At 43.2% G+C, this 23,413-nt stretch overlaps 1 protein-coding gene across 4 annotated transcripts in view; it reads left to right on the forward strand.

Annotated features, from left to right (window-relative positions):
• Positions 1-23,413, forward strand: part of MAPK9 (mitogen-activated protein kinase 9) — a 51,485-nt gene that overhangs the window by 22,771 nt on the left and 5,301 nt on the right. For 3 of the 4 annotated variants that reach the window (XM_036917834.2, XM_036917830.2, XM_057491173.1), the window contains exons 3-8: positions 5,003-5,132; positions 6,884-6,942; positions 9,090-9,228; positions 18,456-18,621; positions 19,946-20,017; positions 23,073-23,255. In XM_036917834.2, coding sequence (XP_036773729.2) covers positions 5,003-5,132; positions 6,884-6,942; positions 9,090-9,228; positions 18,456-18,621; positions 19,946-20,017; positions 23,073-23,255 — 749 coding nt within the window. Of the gene's footprint in view, positions 1-5,002; positions 5,133-6,883; positions 6,943-9,089; positions 9,229-18,455; positions 18,622-19,554; positions 19,627-19,945; positions 20,018-23,072; positions 23,256-23,413 lie in introns of all 4 variants that reach the window. The other variant, XM_057491172.1, reaches the window with a different exon arrangement.

A 23,413-nucleotide genomic window follows, 5' to 3' on the forward strand; every position in this document is an offset into this window, starting at 1 on the left:
TTAGGTCTTCAATAAGTGTTTGATAAAATTCAGCAGTGAAGCCATCTGGTCCAGGGGTGTTGTTCTTGGGTAGTTTTTTGATTACCAGTTCAATTTCGTTGCTGGTAATTGGTCTGTTCAGATCTTCTGTTTCTTCCTGGATAAGTCTTGAAAGGTTGTATTTTTCTAGAAAGTTGTCTGTTTCTTCTAGGTTTTCCAATTTGTTAGTATATAATTTTTCATAATATTCTCTAATAATTGTTTGTATTTCCATGACGCCCCTAGTGATTTTTCCTTTCTCGTTTCTGATTCTGTTTATGTGTGTAGACTCTCTTTTTTTCTTGCTAAGTCTGGCTAGGGGTTTATCTATTTTGTTTATTGTCTTGAAGAACCAGCTCCTGGTTTCATTGATTCTATTGTTTTATTCTTCTTGATTTTATTTATTTCTGCTCTGATCTTTATTTCATATGTTTTTATGGGCCTTAATAACTTCACCTCTAAAACAAATGGTGTGGATCTTCTGATCTAATATGGTGGATCAAACACCCAAAGAGAACAGGAGGGCATAAATGAAAGCTTTTAAACCATTTCTGAAATATAAGAAGTGTTTGGAAACTTGGTGCAGATAAAACAGCAGAGGAAGTGAGAGTAAGTAGCTGAGATGCTGCAAGGAAGAGAACTGTGTAGCAGAACCCCAAAGAGGCTCTGGGTGTAGAGATGACAGATACAGAAAATGAAGATGACACAGTGGCTAGAAATAGGGGTGTTACTCAGACGTGTGTCCATGAAACTGTTGTGCTTGTAGGCTCCCATCAGCCCCACCCCAGCCCCATGCTGAGCCTTTGCTCCTAGGAAGGGTGTAGGTGAGTGAAATATCATTAGACCAGGCTTCAGGGAAGGACAGAAGCCTAGTGAGGGGAGCCCCGGATTTGGCACTGTCTTTCCCTTGAGGGCTTTGAAAATTCTGGAGTGAGCAGCTGAGAGACTGAGTAGTACTATTGACTGACCTGTGGAGCCAAGAGCAGGGATTGGAGTCTAGCACCTCTAAAGGGGCCTAGTGAACTTCCTTTGCTTTAAATTGGGACCAATTAAGGGCTGCGTCCTAGGAGTAAGAATGAATTAGAAGGAAAGAGGCCCATGCAGGGACTACAGTCAGTATGCTGACCTTGAACTGAAGTGAACCCAAACTGCTAGTGTTCCCTGGGTACCAAGCAAAAGTGAATGTAAATTCTCCCTGGAGGAAGATAGCATCACACTGGATATTAAATTATTTCTAGATAGCGAACAGTTTTGCATGCATAAAATCCAGCACAAAAAAACAGGAAGAAGAAAGATCCACAGGGAATATTGACATTATTGGATTGAAATTTTTTAATAGCTATGATGTTATGTTTAGGGTGATAAAAAGTGAAATGAAAGATTTTTGTTGGAAAAATGAAAAAATTTTAAAAACGAAATTCTAGAACTGTAAGATATAATCAAATTATGAAGGCAGTCGATGGGTTTAATAGCGTGTTACTTATGACTGAGGAGAGAATTAGTGATCTGAACGAGGGAAGAAAATAGCTGAATGAAGCCTGGGGAGACAGAAAGACAGAAAAATACGGAAAATAGGATGTGAGTTCTCTACTGCTGCATGACAGATTACCATAAACTTAGTGGTTTAAAGCAACAGCCACTTATCTCATAATTCTGTAGTCAGAAAGCTGGGTGGGCGCTTGGGTTCCCTGCCCAATATCTCATAAGGCTGAAATCAAGGTGTTGGCTAGATGGGCTCTTGTCTGGAGGCTTTGGAAAAGAATCTCCTTCAAAGCATATTTCCAGTTGTTGGCAGAGCACAGTTCCTTGCAGCTATAGGTCTGAGGCCCCTATTCCCTTGCTCTCTGTGAGCTTTGGGACCACTCTGCTCCTAGAAGCTCCCACACCCCTTCTCTGCTTCCATCTTAAAGGCAGCGATGGCATGGCTAGTCCTTCTCAGGGTTCACATCTCTCTCATTTACCCCCCTTCCCACCAGCAGAACAAACCCTGCTTCTGAAGGGCTCTCGTGATTACATTACCCCCATCTTTCTTTTGTCAATGAGTATGTTTTGCACCAGTGCAAGACACAGGGTCAATATACAAAAAAATCAAATGCTTAAAAATTGGTAGAATGAACCACTTCAGAAACAATTTGGCATCATCTGCTAAAATAAAATAAACGCAGTCCCACCTTTAGCTACCTGCTCATCAGAAATGCATGCACAGGGGCCCCAGAGCCATGTATGAAAACATGCATGACCATGTTACTTGTCATCACGTGCAAACTGAATCCATCGACACTACATCGTATAGTCATATGAAGGAATATTACAGCGGTCGTGCAGGGTGAATCACAGCTACACTTGACAACGACAGGTGAATCTCACCAACAATGTTGAGTGGAAGACATCAGAGGCAATTTCAAAAACGAGACAAAAACTGATAATGGCAAGTGGGGAGGCTTGAAAATGCATGTTTAGCTGACAAAAGCAAGGGAGTGATCATAAAAGTTTTCATCTTTGGGAGACAGAAAGGATAGTGATGAGTAGGAAGTCGGGGGGCCTTTGGGGATGCTGACCGAGCGCAGCTCTTTGTGGTCAATCATTGAGATAAGGAGCAAAAACAGAAGCGAAGTCATGAAAGTCAGGCAAGCATCAGCCTCCACAACACTCAATGCTGGAAACCAGTGAAGTCGTGAGAGAAAACTGATTCTGAATTTAGGAGACAACTGCCTGTCAAGGAGGGTAGAGGAAGATCGCTTATCTAACACACTTTTTCTGGGGAAATTCCTTAAGGCTGTACTCTAACAAGAAAGAATACCAGGCCAGGCAGGGCAGGAAGCAGTGGAGGCCAAGAGCCCGGGGCAGTTGCTATGCGGCCGGCCTGGAAGGAAACTCCGAGAAATGTCTCAAGAATGGGATAGATTCCAAACAATAGTTAATGTGAGTTAACTGACATGGCAGGAAGTACTGGTGATAGCTTTCTTCTCTTAAAAAGGAAAAAAAGTTTCTTAAAAAATTTGTGGTGGAAAAGCTAGAAAAGTTCATGGCCTAAGTATAAAACAAAGTTAAAAGGACATGATGTTTGAGCAATTGATGGACTATAAGAAGACAGAATGCATTTGACCTTGATGCTGGAAATGATCTCATTCTCTTAAGAGTGACAGCAAGGGTCATGGGATCTTTAGAAAATGAAAAGTAACCCCAGCTCTGCAATTAGTAATATTTACATGTGTGCACACATACGTACAAATCTGTGCCTTGATTTTCAACGTTCATATACATTCTAAAGAAGAAATAGGTAGAACAGATGCGTTATCAGGCTTGACTATTTAAGACAAGTTTGGAGGGAAAGGGAATAGAGCAGAGAGCTGAAGAAAAAGGAGATGGCATATAATCGTCTCATCTGTCATTCCCCGGGGGTCAAGACGTTCCTTGCAAGGTTGATGCAACCAGAAGTTTAGGCATGGTATTTAAAGTTAAAAGGGTAGCCAGGGCAAAAGTTAAAAATAACATGAGAACAAAGAACTTGGAAGAGTTGGGGTTTCAAGTATGTGCCTAATCCTCAGTTTTCATAATGGGGAGTAAAGTTGATAAATGATGAAATAGTGATTAAATATATTCTTTGGAGTTGAGAAGTGACCACAAGAAGTCAAACCAAGAACAATCGAAGGTAGTTGCTCCCAGAGTTGGAACTAGGAACGGGGGAGCATGCATCCGCTCAGATGCTCAGAATTGGTCCATTTGGCTTATTTTGAACAAAAAACTTTTGAGACCAAACAAGGTGTGTCTGTTTGCAAATTCTTGAGACTGAGAAATTTGCATCTAGGTGCAAAACAAAATTGCATACAACTACGTCAATGATTTGTTTCACAAGTAGATTTATCATTAACATTGTATAATTCATATGATTGGTACATTTGCATGTGGACATGTACATTTACATATGTGTACACATGTCCACATAATGTAAATTAAAGAAAAAATAATTCCAAAGTAACATACACAATTTCTAATAATTCTTAACCAAGTGCTACAGCAACAGCCTTTAATTTACAAGCAGATTGGATTAAGTTAGTGTCCATTGGCAAAAAAGATAATCAATAAAAGTGTGTAGATGTAAACAGTGTTACAAACTGAATAGGATAAGTAAGTAGAAACAATCCGTTAAATGGTGCTTCAGTTCTCAGGTTGTCCTTAGCAGCTTTTAGCCCCAGATCAGTAGTCAGAAGACACACCACCACCAACGGTCCTAGTAGTACTACTTTGAAACTAGTCGAAAATATGCACTCGGGCTGCTCGATTTTTTTTGTTTTCTGGAGGAAAGTGAACCATAAATTTCAATTGAGAACTGGAGAAGCTAGAAACACAACCTCTGTGAGATTTTATTCTTACTCTCACAGCATCAGAATGTGTTTCTAGTAGAATTTCGTAATAGCAATTGCTTCTGTTAGGGATTTTGTATCTTGAGGATTTTCCATAAGCTGAGATTTTGGCTTCTGTTTTCTTTTTAGATTCTTTCATCTGGGAAAAACACAGTCAATCAAAACCTAAATTTCTTACATTATTCTCAGAGTCCGGTAATTTCCTCCACTGTGATACCCCAAAATATGTTTTATTATGTGATAACCGGTGACTTTTTCCAACTTACTGGCACATTTAAACTGAAGTTTCACTTCTTGGCTGGCCTCACGTGCTCTGTATTAAATTACTTGGTTCTGAACACAATAATCTCAACTAATATAATGAGCAGCATGCGAAGGATTGCTGAATGCTGTCCTGACTACAGCCATGTCGGTGCCTCCACAAAAGAACCAGTCCATCCTGCTCGCCTAGCCAACTTGCCTTGCCCTTCATGTGTAGAAGTACCTTGGTGGAAACAAGCAGAAAGATTTTTCCTTACTTATTACTCATTTTAAAAGATAAAGCACTGAGTGTATATTCTGCATTGCTGTATTTTCCAAAACCATTCTAATGGATTGCTTATTACCTTTCCTAATTATAGTGCTGCTTTTGATACAGTTCTTGGAATAAATGTTGCAGTCAAGAAACTAAGCCGTCCTTTTCAGAATCAAACTCATGCAAAGAGAGCTTATCGTGAACTCGTCCTCTTAAAATGTGTCAATCATAAAAATGTGAGTTCTGTGTTTCCTCTGTATAATGTTGTGAATAGTGTGATAATCTTCTGGGTCTTTGGAGATACACTGCGTTTAGACTTAGGGTTAAACTAGCCATGAAAATAACTATACACATAGTTTTATTTTGTTGATAAAATTCTTAGTCAACACTGGGGAAACAAGTCAGCAAGAGTCATCATGGTCCATAGGAATTCGGGCCACTTAACAGCTACAGTGACATCAGTTAACCTGTTGTCATTGATTTTCACTGTTTCTGTTTAAAATGGCAACAGTATCAACCTAACAAAACATTGTTCCATAGTAGCCTTTTACCTTGTAAAGTGAACATTTCAGTTTTAAATAAATGTTATTAGGTGATGATATATTCAAGATAGCTAGCTGCCCCTGGCATCTCCAAGGAAGTTAAAGCATGGTAAATTTTAAGGGAAAACAAACAGTGCATCTCTAGAAAATGAGGTACTAGGGCCCATTGTGTATCTTACTGCTGATCTCTATGTATATTTTGAGCACAATTTTGATAACCTTGCCATATTATAAAATCATAAAATGTTAAGTCTGGTAGGGGCTCTGGAAATACCCTGTGTGACCTCTTTTTTGTTGCAGGGGGATGAATATTTAAGATTACATTCAATTCTCTATGATTCCCTTTGTTTTAACATTTGTGCTGACTCTTTCCAGTGTAGGGACATTAAATAGGAAACTACGAGAAGTTCATTCATTTGAGTCTATGGTCTGTATTTGTATTTAATTTCACCAATGCATGCTTTATTTTACTTAAAAAAATTTTTTTCAGGGTACAAAAAATACATGGTTATTACTTTTTAAAATTCAAAGTCTAAAAAAGAAAACAAAAATCCTTGAATTCCACCACCTACAGGTCACTATCACTAACATTTTGGTGAGCATTCTATGCATATGTGCACACACTGCGTACATAAACAAGATGAGCTATGTTATCAGCATCCTGCTTTTGTCCCACATGGAATGTTACTCAATCTCATATATATTAACAGACATAGATATAAACCATTTTTTAAACAGCTGCATAGTTCAGATTCACAGTAATTTACTTAACCCGTCCCTATACTGGGTATTTAAATTGCTCCCAGTTTTGTGCTATTGTAAACAGTGCTGCAGTGACCATCCTTATACATGTACCTTTGCACACCTGTCTGGGTGAATTTCTTGGCCAAGATTGCTGAGTCAGACTGTGCACGCTTCTGGTTTTAATACATGCCAACAAATTGACCTCAAGGAAGACAGTCATTTTACAATCTCATTAAGAGTATCTGAGAATGTCTTTTATTTCAAAATCCCCCAGCACCACATATTGTTGATTTTTTGTTTTACTTTGCCCATCTGATAGATGACAAATGGCACCTTCTTTTCCTTTGTGAGGCTGAACTTCTTCTATGCATATCTGTTAGCCATTTATTTTTATGTATTTCTGCTTTTTTATATTCAGAGCCAGAAAGATGTTATGTGTTAAAATTCTGTAAAAACAAGTTACTAGGCACACTTGAAAGTGATTTGATTAAAAGTGCATCTTACTTCCAAAGAGGAATCCTAATCATTTAATTTTTTCAAACTCTATGTAATAGAATGTTTTGGTAAAAGCAAAAACATGAATAATAAATACCTAGCCCCACTGCAATTTTTTTCCAGTTTTAACACATTCTAATGTTAAACTTAATTTTTATAATCGTGTTATCTGATGTTCTGAGGTGTAATTGATTTTCTCTTTTCAGATAATTAGTTTGTTAAATGTGTTTACACCACAGAAAACTCTAGAAGAATTTCAAGATGTGTAAGTACCATTTTTATCAGTAACATACTATGCATCAAAGACTGAAAACTTACAGAGGAAAGTAGCTGCTCTTTTTGCTTAGGCAATGTGGGCAGCAGTACATTTTTTGAGCTATCTTAGCCACTTCTCTCCATGGAAGAGAAATACTGAGGAAGATGGATAATAATAGCCAACTGTTTGTGCCTACATGGGTATCATCTCCATAACAGATTGAAGATGACTGAAAGTAACTCCTTCAGAGCAGATAGTGACCATTAATGGCACTGAATTGCTTTACTGAAATATAAAATGTTTTTCTCCAGTCCCCTGAAGCTAGGATTGTAGGGTTCAGGTGTTCACCGTTATTATTTGAAATGGTTAAGTCATTAAATATTGTGTTTCCCAAATCTGAAATAGAATTATCTTACTTATCAACAATGAAATGAAATATGCATTTATCATATTGAAATATAATGCCCAACTTCATCCTAACTTTCCTTCTGTCATCATTCATTCAACAAATGTTTGGTGACCAACATGTTTTGGACGCTCTCCTGTACTTGACATCCTCTAGTCCCCAAAACAGGCAACAGCCCCTCTTGTTACTGAGCACAGTGGGTAGCCATACTCCCAGCTAGAGCTGGCTGGCAGGCAAGGCAGGGAACAGGGCCATCCAGCATCAGAAGAGGAAGTGACATTGGGCAGGTATGGAGGTAGAGCCCTGAGCAGGCTGAGGAGTGCTGGGGGCTACATGGCAGGTGGTGATTTTTTGTAGAGTCATTGGGGAAACACCTCACTGAATTGGTCCATAGGAAGGAAACCTTGGAGGAGGTGATGGGGTTTGTCCTACAGATATCTGGGGAGATGGAATGAACAGGCTGTGCAAAGGAGCGGGAGCATGCCCAGTGTGTTCTAAGAACAGAAAGGGGTCAGCGTGGCTAGAGGACAGGAGCAGAGAGGGTGCCCTGGGCCTCTAGGCCATTGGAAGGACTTCCATTTACTTAAAGGCAAGTCAGTAAGACTTTCAGCAGAGTACTGAGCTTACCTGACTTACATTAAAAAGGAACAACTTTGGTTTCTGGCTTGGGAACTGCACTATAAGGTATGGGAACAGAGAAGACCAGTTAGGAGGCTACCGTGGTGATTCAGGTGAGAGACTGTGGCAGTCCCACTGAGACCAGAGGGATAGCAGTGAGGGGGAGGGGAGAGACTGGCTCTGAGGCTGTCCTGAAGGTAGAGCCCCTAGAGAGGAGTGTGGTGCTAGAGAAGAGTTGAGAGACGGTTGATTTGGGCCTGAGCGCCTGAAGGAGGGAAGTGCTCTCCACTGAGGAGGGGAAGCCTCCAGGCAGAGCGGGTTGGGGAGGGAAGAGTCTAGGACACCCAGAGGGTCTGTGAAGGGAAGTGGCTAGACAGCCTGGTGATCAGGAGAGAGGTCTGGGTCAGAGGTGTGAATTTGGGAGTTGAGGATCTATAGATGGTATTTGAAGCCTTGAGACCAGGGACCAGAGCCCATCACTGAGACTAGGGAAACGAGGAGAAGGCCACGGACCAGCAATGGCCCCCTACTGGGAGAAGCTGGGGGCAGGATAAAGGCAGGGTCAGCCAGCGCTGAAGCACCGTCCACGGGATTTAGCAACATGAGAGTCACAGGGGCCTGCAGAGGGCAGTTTCAGCAGAGTGGTGGGGCCAACGCCTGATCAAAGTGGGACTGGGGAAAAACAGAAATGGAGATGGCAAGTAGAGACACCTCTCTGGGGCGCTTGCAAAGGGGCAAAAATAATGGGCAGTAGCTGGTGGGGGAAGTGAGGTTAAAAGTTTTTTAAGATGAGAGAAATAATGGCATGGCTTTTATATTGCTAGACTGACCCAGTAGCCAAAAATTTAAGATGTAGGAGAATATGAATGCTTGAGATTGTTTATATGGTAGAAAATTGTTTCGTTTTTAACTTGAAAGACACTGTGTTGTCAGGTGTTCGTACTGTTTTCAACTTTGACAAAGTCCATTATACATTTGCTGCATTTCAGGACACCTTAGACATTTTTAGAGAAAACAAGCTTTCCTCTTACTTTGGCCAGTTCTTCCTATTTCATAAAAACTCTGGTTTAATAACCATAAAGGAATTTCAGATAATATTCATGTATACATAGCTGGTCTTTTTTTTCCTCAGGTATTTGGTTATGGAATTAATGGATGCTAACTTATGTCAGGTTATTCACATGGAGTTGGACCATGAAAGAATGTCCTACCTTCTTTACCAGATGCTCTGTGGTATAAAACATCTGCATTCAGCTGGTATAATTCACAGAGTAAGTATTAATGCCATGTTCATTTTATTTTTAAAATCACAATCATTTCATTGTCAGAAGCCTTCAGTTACAAAAGAATTCATGTTTTTCAGTGTTGAAAATAAACTATGGGATCCTGTTGAGTTTCCAGGTATCACTGAGATTAGAAGACATCTGTGGAGCACCTGGTTCTCTGGGCACATGAGATGCAGGCATGAGCCAGCTGCTCAGTGTGATACTGCAGAAGAATACTTCTTTAAAAAAAAATTCTTTTTTACTTTTGAAGTAACTTAAAACTTTGAGAAAAACTGCAAGGACAAAGAACTCCCAAACACTAGTTACCCAGGTTCACCTATTGTTAATGATCTTGACATATTTGAAATCCCATTTTTAATGAGCAAGGAGTTTAGATTTGGGATGGGGGCAAGTTAGTGGCCACGTAGTAAAAATACCGCTGCTTGAGACCTCTTACACAGGTTGTAGCCCAGACATCTGTCCGTGTGTCGTACGGCTCTTCCACCCCAGCACCCCGGGCCCCTTGATGGGAGCTTCTGGAACGGCTCAGGGTGGCCCTTTTGCCTGGGGCAAGGTTGGGATTTGAAGGACAAGTGTTGCATCTACTGTCAGGAAATAACATTTCAAAACCAGGGAGGTAATGTGCTTCTCTAAGCTGGTTTATGAGTTTTTGGTATTTTTTAACTGTACCACTGTAAGCGGAGCATAATGACAGAATCTTAAGAGCTAAAATGTTGAGTGAGACTCCAGGCAGAGATGGTAAAATTTTATTGGAAACATCCTTAGCATTCCCTAAATTTCTACCATGCTGGTTCTGTTGACAAACTATCTTTAGACATTAAGGTCCAACATCAGAAGTCGTAATTTCTCTGAACTAAAATCTGTGTGGGGTGGAAGACAGGAAGACATGATCAGTGAAGCCTCTTCACATAGAAAAAAACAAGTTTTTACAGATGTGGTGCATCTGGTAGGTGCCAAGAGAGACTGGTTCCACTGCAGCCACCAAATGGAGGCCCATCCACCCAGAGGGGGCTGAGCCCTTACCTGTCCACCACACCTGGGCCTCAGGTCTCCTGGGGCCTGGTGGGGGCCTGGCACCCTGATAAACACCAGGCTCCTGATCAGTGTGCCATTACTTAAAACTCAGTCTTTGCTGCCACCAAGTGTTCGGTTAAAATAATATAGATTCTCTTGATGAATTTGCTTTAAAATAGGCATATTCGGTTTGTTTAATTAAAAATTAATTTCCCAACCTGCCATTCTATTTCTCTTCCTAAAATTTTCAGTCTGTTATATAAATTAAGGCACTCTTAATATGTCTTAAGTATATTTTTTACTGAATTTATGCTTTAGAATAAGTTCTCAGACTATTAGACCTTGTTATGTTAAGCCTTAGTATTTTTTTTTTTTGAGAGGGCATCTCTCATATTTATTGATCATATGGTTGTTAACAACAATAAAATTCTGTATAGGGGACTCAATGCACAATCATTAATCAACCCCATGCCTAATTCTCAACAGTCTCCAATCTTCTGAAGCATAACGAACAAGTTTTTACATGGTGAACAATTTCTTACATAGTGAATAAGTTCTTACATGGTGAGCAGTGCAAGGGCAGTCATCACAGAAACTTTCGGTTTTGATCACGCATCATGAACTATAAACAATCAGGTCAATTATGATTATTCGTTTGATTTTTATACTTGATTTATATGTGAATCCCACATTTCTCCCTTATTATTATTATTATTATTATTTTTTAATAAAATGCTGAAGTGGTAGGTAGATGCAAGATAAAGGTAGAAAACATAGTTTAGTGCTGTAAGAAGGCAAATGTAGATGATTAGGTATGTGCCTATAGACTAAGTATTAATCCAAGCTAGACAAGGGCAACAAAACATCCACGGATGCAGAAAATTTCTCTCTCAAAACGGGGGTGAGGTTCTAAGCCTCACCTCTGTTGATCCCCAATTTCTCACCTGATGGCCCCCCTGCGACTGTGCCTGTCTTAGGTTGTTCCTCCCTTGAGGAATCTTACCCGTCTCTGGCTAACCAGTCATCTTCCGGGGCCATACAGGGAAATGTAATGTTGGCAAGTGAGAGAGAAGCAATATTGTTTGAAAAGGTTAGCTTTTTACTTTTTTACAGATTTATGCCCTGTGGCTTCTATGCCCAGCATTTGTCTTGAGGTATCTTTACCACTTGGAAGAATTATGATACTCGGTAATTTCGATATGAGGCACGAATTCTACTTAGGGGTTGTAATTATGAAGGAAGAAGAGAAGCTATAGAAGTAGCAGACGGAAGAAAACATGGGAAGATTGATTATTTCTTTGATGTATCTTCTTGTAGTGTAACATAAGCGTGTATAGGTTTTAAATTACTAATTAAATTGCGTGCACATATTAACATAATAGGAATACTGCTACATAACCAAAGCAGACCTACAATTACCAGCCATATCCAGTGAAACCAAGAAAACCAGTTAGGCACCCTAGGCATTTGTGAAAACTTATCAGTGATATGATGGATATTGTCTAACTGAATTTGAATAGTTTGAGAAAAATCAGACAAATTAAAACAACACATTCCTGGGAACTGTTCACATCCCATATGTTCTTTTAACGGTAAATAGTCTGTAGTTGTAAGATTTTGGAGCGCTACAATTTGCACTTCTCCTAATTCTTGGTTGAGTTCCAACAGTATAGATCCAGTCAAATTTGTTGTTTTACTGTATGCACAGGCCAGCTTAGATATCTCCTTCTTCATTCCAATGGCAAGTCCAGGAACTGGTGGGATGAATGCAGCTACAACTGCAACAGCACCAGGATCTTTGTTGAAGTTTTTTGATGATCATCTTCTGGAATGTCTCTTCCAGAGAATGTTGATGTTGGAAGTTCTTCTTCATATCGTATCTTAGTTCGTTTTCTGGGTAGCCAAATTAAGGCCTTAGTATTTTTGTAAAGGGTCACGGTTGGCCTTACTTGGGCCCAGAGATACCTGGGAGAGCAGCACCGCCTCCCAGTCCTGGACCTGTAAGAGCTGCAGTGCACATGTGCAGGCCTCTGGGCCACTGCGGTCCCTGCCGCTTGGGCCAGGCCTGCTGTCTGATAGAGGCCGGAAAAGTGTTTCCTTTGTTTAGGAGCCTGGGAAGACCTGAGCACATGACCCTGTGGACCACTTTACCATTCTGTTTGCCACCCCATGGGCCTTGCCATCCCCTCCCCTTGCCTAGTTCCCTCCGGTTCACATACTCCTGGGCTCTCGCTCATGGAAGTACCACGTGCTCATTGTGAGACGAGTGGCAAAAGCATAGTGAGAGGCCAGGCCCCAGGAGGTGATGAGCTAGTTCGCCCCTTAGTGGGTTAATGGTTTTCTGGGGCCCTTTCCGGTCTGTTTTGCTGTGTACACTACTACACATGGATACACACTTCCAGTTTTACATATTGTAAGTGGTTTCATACTAAACATGAATTTTAATTCGGAAAATAAAACACCCATAATACCACTCCTTTCTACCTTACATAATTCAAAAAATTAAAAGAAATGAAAGGCCCCAGCCCTGCAGTGTCCCTGGAGGGGCAGTGACAGCAGCTGGATGTTTCCCTCCCAACTGTATGCTGACGACTCTTGCGCTAATACCAGGACATGTCTATTCTCATGTCCATTTTAACTTGTGCATTTCAAAACCAGGATCATCTTGGACATAACTGCTCTGCACTCATTGAACAAGTTGGTTGATGTGTTTTTTATTTAATAAAGAGTCAAACATTTATTTTAATACTCAGAATCTCTACCTCCTCCCTCTTTCTCTCCCAGAAGCAAATTCTTTGGGTTATTTTAGCTGATACTTTGGTGTTTATCTCCATATAGTGAAATATGATTAGCTCTCTGTTAGCTGATTTTTTTCAGTTTGGGGCATAAGGTACAGACTGAGCTCTATTTCACCACCCCAGACCCTCTCCACCACCTCTCCTGATCCCATCCTCCATCCAGTATCACAGTGTAACTAAGTTTGGATCCGATTGATGCTGTATTTTAACATCATCATGATCATGTAAATGCTTTTCACAGCCGAGCCTTATATTTACACCATGACTGTATTTCTTTTCCTTTGAACTTTTTACCCCTGCAGTTAACAGTTGGCTTTTATTGGTTTCAGTTTTGGCCTTTGTTGTTTTGCCTTTCAAAGAGGGAGTCACTTTCTGTGTTCTTGCTGCTAACTTAAGTCTAAGCTTCCTGCCAGGTGTCTAGGTTTGGTCTCAGTGCATCCAGATGTCTTAGCAGTTTCACCAGGCCTGTCACTCCAAGAACTCTCCGTCCCTTGGGGCCTCAGCACTGCTCCTGTCTACACTGGAGGGGTTATTCTGGACCGCACCCCAGCATTTTCCTGGGGATTTCCTTCCCTCTCCCTTGTGGTAGATTCCCACCTCCTTCCCCTCTGCCATTACATACAGTTTACACCTTTGTTTTGGTGGAACACATCCTCCATAGCTGTCCCAGACAGGGGAGGTAAATTCTCTGAGGGCTCAGATGTCTGAAACTGTTCTTCCCTGTCGTATGATTGAAGGTTTGGTTGGGTATAGAATGCTGAGTTGCAAACCAGTCGCCCCCACGTTGTAAGTGAAACATCAGAACCTGTTTGAGCTTTCTGATACCATTCTTATTACTGAGCCTTTGCCGGTGCCCTGGTTTGGGTTGTAAATTTCCAGAAACTTCTTAAAAATGTTTATTTCATGTATTCTGAGATTTATGATGATACACCTTGATGTGGACATTTTTTTCATTAAATCGTGGTGGGCACTGGGGCCTTTCAGCCTGGAAGGAATTCTTGAAAATTTATATTCTTTCTTTCAGAATACCCTCTTCACTGTGTTCATTATTTTCTCTTTCTTTGAAGCACCAGTTAGCTGGAACTCTTTACCTTTAAAATGTCCTTTTTATAGCATTTTTTTCTTATTGTATGGATACCCTATCATCTCTCCAAGGGTAAGATTTTTTGAAGTTTTTTACTGCTGCCTGCATGGTTTTTATCTCCCCTGAGTTCCGTTTTTAGTGTTCTTTGGTCTGTCCCCTTCATGTGTGAGGCTTTCCCCAAACGTCTGGTGATCCTGTGTCATCTGATGCTATTTAAGATGGAAATACTGGAAGACCAAGTGGGAGAAGTGCATGGGTTGGGATTGTCGAATGACAGCTTCTTCTCTGGGCAACAGAGAGCCACAGGGGGCTCTGCTTGCAGGTCTTTTCTCTGAGAATCATTTAGTTTCTCTAGCAAAGGTTCTTCCGGCCTCTTGACTGTGGAATAGAAGCCTGGCTGCTGTGTTACAGGCTGTATGGGGGTGGGGCCGGGGTTCTCAAGAGGCAGAATGCAGACCCACTGGCCTTTAGCTGGCTCCTCACCCACACCCTCCGTGTGCCTCATCCCAACATATCTGTCAGTATTGGGCCCAAATCTACAAACTTGGTTTCAGCTCTTCTAGATAATGGGCCAATAGGAGTGAAGAAGGGGCCCAAGCCTCTCTTCTGGGGTGGAGCTGCAGTTCTGGGAGGTCTACCTTTACCTTTCCTGGACCTTCTGAAATACCCTCTTAGTGTCCCATTGCTAACCCCACTTCCACAGTACCTGCCAACCACTTTCCAAGCCTTTTCCGGGTACTGTGGTCCACGCTGTCTCTATGTGGGCTGCTCACTGAGGTTAGAATTTCCTGTACTCAGCCAGGTCCCTTCCTGCTTCTCTGCTGCTCTCACCCCATAGAGTGCATGGGGTTTTTCATCGAAGGCATCAGCATGCCATGATGGGATTAGATGTGCAAGAGATGTCTGGGGAGAAGGCCTGAGAGGAAGCACAGGGGGAGCAGGTCGGAGGAGATGGTGGGGCTGGTGGAGGGCAGCACAGGTCAGACCTGTGGGAGCGGTTGCAGTGCAGCTCTCTGAAAGCTTTGCTGGCCCAGGGCCCTCATGCCGCCCACAAGAGGAAGCTGGTGTCTCACAGGAGCAGGCCTGGTGCCTTGTGCGGTCACTGGCTGAGATGCATGGGTCAGGAGCAGCTCCCCTGCTCCCTGTGGTCTCTCTTCCCAAAGGAAATTGAGAAGAGGGAGGTGGGTGGGGTGAATGACCGCCCCATCACTGCAGCTGACCTTGCGGCTGCGGCAGATGCTCCTTCTCTCCCCCTCCCTCTGCATGCCCTCAGCCCTCACCTTGGCAGGTCTCCATGGCTTACCTGACGTGACCCAGACTTCCTTCCTGAGGGCTCTGGGTCTGGTGGCTCACGATGGGTGCCAGGTCTGCAGACCCATTGGCAGTCATCTCCCCAGCCCCCGAGTGTATGACTGGAACTCACACTTGGCAGGTGGGTGATCCCTACCTTGATTCCTTGGCCTGTGAAGGCAAGTGTTGGGAAAGGCCAAGTGGAGACCTGAAACTGCCCCCCTCAAGAGAATAAATAAAAACATTGAACTTGAAGTGTGGAGAGGTTGGAGGTTAATGCCAGCATTGAAACCAAAAGGATTCAGGGAGCGGGGGTCCCTCTCGTATCCTAGTTTAGTTCACTAGTCCAGCCTGTGACGAAGCTGAATGGATCCAAGAACAGGGGCTGCTGAGGCTGACCCAGCTCACCCTGATTGCAGCTGCTGTGCAGGACACAGGGGCGTTGCTAGGGCAGGTTCATAAGGCCACAGGGACAGCGTGTGGCCACGGATGGGCAGTGTGTTCTTCCATACTGACTGGCAAAGTAGATCAGAGCCATTCACGTTTCTGTGGGATGACAGCATGCTCTTTCAGTTTGCCCAGGCCTCTGTCATAACACCGTTGGAAGTGATCTGGCCTGGTCCCCACTGATTACCTGGCGCCCCGCAGCCCCCAGAAGCGGGGGCAGGTGATGACGATGTTTTGGGTCTTGGGGTTTCAGGGCCCACTTAGAATTCATGTCCATTCGTGCTCCAGGTGTCTGTGTAGTCTCCTGTTCCAGGGTTCCATCGGCCACCTAAGTGGCTGCAGGTGCCTGTGGGGAAGACGGGAAATGAAGGCAGTGGGCACTTAACACGCTGTTGTAGGGTCCTCCATCCCAAGACCAGACGCCTCCCACTGAGTGTGTGATCTGAGAGCTCAAGGGAATGGGGCAGCTTACACCGCACGCCCCGCCTCCTGTGCCCCTGCCCCTACCGGTCTTTAGTAACATGTTTTGCGCACTCTCATTGGCTGCTGGATGCCACCCTCCATTAGTCATCCCCACCCTGCGTGGGTCATGTCCCCAGGTTCAGGTGTCATCGGTACTTTAGCGTTTCTTATGGTCCTTGTTTGGGACGGTTTTCAAGATTGGCAGGGGCAGAATTGTCTTTAGCACCGTGAAACCGCAAGCCCAGTTAGTTTGGAAAGCTGCCTCTGCTGTGTATGGAGTGTGGAAGCTGATGGGAGATGGCCGGGGCATGGGGAGCCCTTAGGAGCCACTAGGCTTTGCTAAGTACCTCCCGTTGGTGCACCAGTAGGGGCCGCCCTTCCCCATCCTGGCGGCTGGCCACTTGGAGACAACCGTATTTGCATTTTATCATCATACTAATCCAGCAGATGGCAGTAAAGCGTGCTGTTCCAACAAAACAGTGTCAACATGTTAGTTCCCACAGGTGATGCTGAATGAGATGGGCGTGGCGGAAGTGGGTGGGGGGGTCTGTGGTGGGCGTGGTCATAGGTGAGCAGAGTTGGAGTGGGTGTTGTAGGCAGGGGAGGTGGTGGGCGTGGTCAAAAATGGGCAGGGTTGGAGGTGGGCGCTGCCGGAGGCGTGTTTTCTGATTAGCGGTGGGACCTCGTGGAGGCGGCCTGGAGTACTACAGCTCTCACCCAGTTCACGTGGCTCTAGGTCAAGGCAGGACTGGATCCCGGGCTTCAGGGGGTAAAGTACAGGCATTGCAAATTGTTTAAAAATCAGCCTCTTGTAAAGATAAGTGCCTCCTGGCGTCCGCACCGCAGGGTGAGGAAGGGGCTGTGTGGGCTTCTGCTGGCAGCACCAGGTACCGCTCTTTTCGTTGCCACAGGACAGCCAAAAAATGGGTTCCTCATTGTTTGGAGGTTTGTTTTGTTTTCGTGAAGCTGAGCATTTTATCTGTTAGCAATTTGCAATCCAAAAATGTGCTCCCAGGTCCTACTGTGTGGTGCCACTTGGCAGTTTGACGCTGTAGCTACACACTGGAAACTTGTGAAAATAATAAATGTGGATTATTTAGAAGTCACGCTGTATGGACGGTTTGCAGGCTGGAGTCCCAGGCAAGATTCCTGTGGCCTGAGTAGGACGGGCTTGGGGTGTGGGGCTCACCGTGGAGAAGGGCCCTAGAGTTAAGAGGGAAAAGCCTGCAGGAGGGGTGGTGTTCAGGCGTGGAGAGTGTGGTGGCGGGAGGTGGGTGGCGTGTGTCAGCAGACCTTTGCTAGTGTGTGCTGCTTCCGGCTGGAGTTTGGGCACAGTAGGGCCCCTCCCACAGAGCGCACAGGAGCCTGAGAGGAGGGAGCTTCAGGGGCAGTGCTGGGTCCTTGGACAGGGAATTCTTCCTGGGGAGGTGGGGGGGGGAGGAAAAGCCACGGGGGAGCTTGCGGGGTCAGAGAATTGCCCTGGGCTTCTACGTGTGGTAGCCTCCAGACACTTTAAGGCTATTGAATACTCTGAATGTGGCTATAATTGTAAGCACACAATGTATTTCAAAGACAGGACTAAAAAAAGGGATGTAATATATCTCATTAATAATGTTTATGTGTTGGTTACATTCTAAAATGATAATACTGTGGATATATGTATTCAATAAAATATACTATTAACATTCATTTGACCTGTTTCTAGTCAGTCTTTTTAAGGTGGCTATTTAAAAATGTAAATTACATATGTGGCTGGAATTATGTTTCTGTTGGACAGCGGCAAAGAGCAGGCATTCGGACCTGAGGGATGACCAGGCATGGGGGCGGTGTGGATTGCTCATGGAAGTTCACAGAAGGTCTTAAGCCAAGGAATATGGTGAAGAGTTCCATCCCAGGGGCAAAGGAAACCATCTGACCTCTTTAGGCTGATTGGTGTTCATTTCAGTTTGAGAGTAGGAGTTCCCAAAATTGCTCCAAAATCCCAGGGTTCCTTCTCCCCCAGCACTGTCACATCCTTCTCTGATCATGGGCTGACTGTCCTAAATCCCTGCCCATCTGAGGTCGCTGCGTTAGTATGCTTTAGCTCATTTCACTCATTTAAACCATTTCTGTCCTAGGATTTGAAGCCTAGCAACATCGTAGTAAAATCAGACTGCACACTTAAGATCCTTGACTTCGGCCTGGCCCGGACAGCGTGCACCAACTTCATGATGACCCCCTATGTGGTAACGCGCTATTATCGGGCGCCTGAAGTCATCCTGGGCATGGGCTACAAAGAGAACGGTGAGTCCAGAGGGAGCCCGAAGAGGCTAAGGTGTTGAAAAACAGCACTGTTGGTCGTCACTAGTTTTTCCCATGAACTGTATGAAGTAGAATGTGGGCACTGCATGCTACATGTATCATCCTAGTCCACAGATAAGAAATCATTAATTTCACATTTCCATTGGTTTAAAGCATTCTCTTTGAAATTGATGTTTTTGAGCATTTATCAAAGTCTAACATACCTACAGAAAAGCCTGCACATTCCAGTGTGCAGCTCAGTGGGAGCCGCCTGCATACCAGCACCCAGGCCCCGCCCTCCCTCCGGGTCTCAGCCCCCACACCACAGATTGCTTTTACTTATTTTTGAACTTCATATAAATGGAATAATGCAACATGTTCTCTTTTGTGTAAAATTGGTGTTTTTTTAAATCAAAACATAACTTATTCTAGCAACATCAGAGCTCTTTAAAAGTCAACTTTTGACAAATTCGTCAAAAAGAACAAATCACATTTACTTGTTTAAAAAAAAAAAGGCAAGAAAGTTTGCTCAGGTGGTCTGGAGTGAGCTGTGCTCCAAGCTCATCTGGACACCTTGTGACCTGTGCTCCCACTAGGAGGGACACAGCTCTGTGGGCCCACTGTGTCCCCCGTTAGCTCCTTCTCCACCCTCACCAGCAAGGGCACTAAGTAGCCCTCTGCCCAGCCTTCTGCGGGGTGAGTGGCCGGAAGTCAGGGCCCCCTCTGGTCGGGCCTCGCCCGGAGCCTAGATGAGCAGGCCAGACCCAGTGAGGCCCTGCTGAGGCCACAGTTTAGGAGAGGACCGCTCAGGAGGTGTGGTGTCCATATTTGCAGAGGCTCCCATTGGCAAGCGGGGTGGGTCTGTCTTTGTGCGGGAGGGGGTTGAGGAAAGTTGTGGGGGCCTCTGGCTGGCTTTAATCACCTGGTGTTTGGTAGTGGACATCTGGTCTGTCGGGTGCATCATGGCAGAAATGGTCCTCCACAAAGTCCTGTTCCCAGGAAGAGACTGTATCCTTCTCTGGGGGAGACCCCACACGTCCTTGGGGTGGAGGGGCTGCAGGGGAGAGGCCTGGGCACAGCCTTCTCATTTCTGGGGTTTGTTTTTTAACACTGTAAAGTATCAGGATCTTTGGCACCAAAAGCCCAGATTGCTGCAAACCAAAGGCCAAAATGAGGCCGACAGTCATTCTCACCATGTAAAAAGCTCACCTTAGCTAGCAATTTGTTTTTCCATATCTGTGTGTTTAGAACACTGTTAGAATTCCTTTTCCTCACCTTTGTTTTGTTCATGGCACTTCATAATTTTATCATTTCATTTTATTTTCAGTTGATATCTGGTCAGTGGGTTGCATCATGGGAGAGCTGGTGAAAGGTTGTGTGATATTCCAAGGCACTGATCGTATCCTTCCCGGGACCTTCCCGGCCATGCTTTCCATAAATACCAAATGGTAGCAGGAACTCAAAAGGAAGATGGCGCGACTAGACTGTGTCCTGAGGGGGTCGTTATGACACTCATCACAGTGTCACAAGCCAAATGGTTCGATTTTACATGTTCTTCTTCACTTGACTACCTGTAATGATTTTACTGAGGCTTACAGTTAAACCAATTACATTAGTTCTTCATCTCACCAAAAATGGCTTAAAATAAATTGATTTATTCCTTGACAAATGTGTTCTGATAATTAAGTGAAAATACTGTTAATTTAGTTCATTCAATTAATTTAGCTAGGAAAGTTGCTGTCTGTAATTTAATTAATATGCAGTTTTGTTAGTTATTGGTATGCATTAAAATATTTCCCCCAAAGCAAGAACTGAAGCACAAATCATAAGCCCTAAGTGAAAAGGATTAAAATGAAAAGTATATGAAAGAACAATTCACGTTATATTTTCCTGTTACTCTGCTGACATGTCATAGAAATTTTTAAAAGATCCATCTAGAAGGTTATTTTGTGACACACTGGGGAAGTCTAAATAAATATAAAATGCAAAAGATTAACTGACACTGGTCAGCAAATCATGTTAATGACATAGAGCATGAAGGGGAATAGGTAATATATTCATAATAGCTTTCTTTCCTCATATTCCTCATATTCTTCCATCTTTAGTATTTGTTATGCTAACTTGGTTCTTCATATATACCCTTTTTCATTTGTGTTCTAACAACTAATATTTTCATTAGTCTTTGATTTTGTTTTATGTTACGAAAGCTTAAAGTGATCTCTTCCCATTGGCAGATGGATGGTAATTTTTAAAGGAAATCAAGTTGTGAACTCAGTGTGTTGTTTGTATTTTATCAAAGTAATTTTAGTTTTTTATAATTTTATGAGGGTTCTTTTCTTGTACTATAAATTCTTCGCACACAAACTTGGAATGAAAAGATTTTATTCCTATCATTGTGTTTACCTTGACATTTTTCATATCACATATTTTATGTGAAGTTATATACAGCATTCTATTTTGTTCCAATAAATTTTCTAACAATTTTCTGTAGCCTTACCTTAGATTCACTTGTTTTAAACTGTAAATTATTTAATTTGCAAAAAAGCACAATTGAAGAGGGAAAAGTTGATATATTCCAAAGATAAATAATTCAGAAAAATCTACTTAACATTCGGCTCTTTCAGTTCTTATTCATTTTCTACCTTTCCTTTTTTTATTAAGAAATATTTTCTTCAGAAAGTATAAAAATGAAAAATGTGGGTACTTTTTTGGTGCATTAATTTAATATTTCTATTAACATCTTGCACTGTCAGTAATGAATAACTTCATATATAAGTTCACCTAATGTCGTTTTCAAAACACAAAGATTAACATTATTTTCTAAAGACAGTTTTGCCAAACCTTTTCAAACATTAGATTAAAAATTACTAGGATAGGAAAAGATCCTGGAAAACAGACTGCAGTTCTCAGAGTTGCTTTAGATTCGTGACCTGGGGTAAAAAGGGACTCCTGTCCTCACGTGGCCTGTAGGGAAAAGAAGTTTTAGCCAGGCTACTTGGGCCCAGCTTCTGACCCCCAAGCGGTGGCTCTGCACCCCAAGGGCCAGGCCTCTCTGGGCCTTTGTCCCCATTTGTACAGTGAGCAACCTGTGGTGGCTCAGGGACAGTAGTGCTTGTGGGGATTGTGACTTGCTTTCCCACAGACCTTTAGTCAGTAAAAATGACACCTTGCCATGAATGCAGTAGACATTCATTGAGCAGCCAGCCTTTTCTAGGCTCCTGTTTAATATTGGGAAAGGGCCTCTCTGGCTCTGAGCCGAGGGCAGACAGTCGAGGGCAAAGGCACAGGCCAGGAAGCCAGGGACCACTGTGGTTGCTCAGTGGGAGGCCACGGAGGCAGCCACCAGGGAGGGGACATACTGGTGCTGAGAAGGGCCTGAACTCTGCACGAGTCTGACTGAGCAGTGTGCACAAACAGAGGACTGAAGAAAGGATATGCTAGTGATTTAAATCCAAAGTCTGCTCCCCAAGCAGGTCCACGCAAGGCCAACATTTTGTGGAAGAGCTGAATTGTGCTTTTTCTTTGGGAGAACATGTATCTGTTCCCTAGTTCTTTCCCAGTGACAATTTCACTTTCCTAGGATATACCTCGCTCAGTCCCTTGTTCAGCTGCTATTTGTGAGAGACCTCCTGGCAGGCATGCCGTCGTGTAGTTGTTTATGGCTTCAGAATCTCTTTCCACTCTTATCAAGCTACCTGTGAAATGGGCAGAGCTGGTGTGATCTGCATTTCACAAACAAGAAAGTTGAGACCCAGGGGAGATTTCCCGATATCTGTTCAGTGTCTGCTTCACACCCACATCTGGGATCCAGGACACGTACTCTGCAGGGAAACAAAATGCACTGCTGGGTATCACAGTGATGGTCGGGGCCAGTGCCCAGCAGAACAGAACAACCTCTCAAAGCTGCCACTGCCCAGCCAGAGCCTAAGTACAGGAAGCATGTGGTTCCATGGGAATGGATACAGGGGGCTCACATGCCCAGAGCCCCAGCTCCTGCCTGCTTCTCTCACTCCCCAGTCCCCCTAGGCCTGCCTTACAGGGCTGTGTACTCCAAGGGCTTTGAGTCTGACTAGCTTTAGTGTGAAACTGATTTCAGTTTGCCTAGTAAAGTTTATCTAATTTCATGTTGAATCATTTCTGTCACAGGCATTCTTTAGTTACAAAATAACTTAATTTTGATCTAGAATGGGAAGGCATATAGACCCCATTGTGTTGATTTCATAACCTGTAATCAGTTTACAAACAGGCAAGGTGTTGGAGTTTTTCAAAATAGTCTAAACTTTGAAACCCAAACCTTACTTGAATAATATTTCAAAATGTGCTTACCTGGTGGGGTGGCCTAGTTAAATACTTGTCGATGAGTAGAAATAGAATTGGAGTTTTTCTCTGAATGATGCTGCTTCATGTAATCAATAGAAGGTCTTTCAGTTGTATTTTCCTCAAGAACTCCTTAGATATTGATCAGTGGAATAAAGTTATTGAACAGCTAGGGACACCGTCTGTGGATTTCATGAAGAAACTTCAGCCAACTGTGAGGAATTACGTAGAAAACAGGCCCAAGTATCCTGGCATCAAATTTGAAGAACTCTTTCCAGATTGGATATTTCCATCAGAATCAGAACGAGACAAAATAAAAAGTAAGATATCCTTTCTCCTCATATCTGTTTTCATAGTGTGGGTGAAGCTTTAAGTCTTCCTGTTTGCATTCTGAAACCTATGAATATTGGAAGAAAAAGTATTTGAGATCCTCAGATAGGGTCATGCACAGACTAAAATGAAGACAGTGCGGAGGGAA

This window comes from Manis pentadactyla, chromosome 13 (genome assembly GCF_030020395.1).
Source record: "Manis pentadactyla isolate mManPen7 chromosome 13, mManPen7.hap1, whole genome shotgun sequence".
Lineage (NCBI taxonomy): Eukaryota > Metazoa > Chordata > Mammalia > Pholidota > Manidae > Manis > Manis pentadactyla.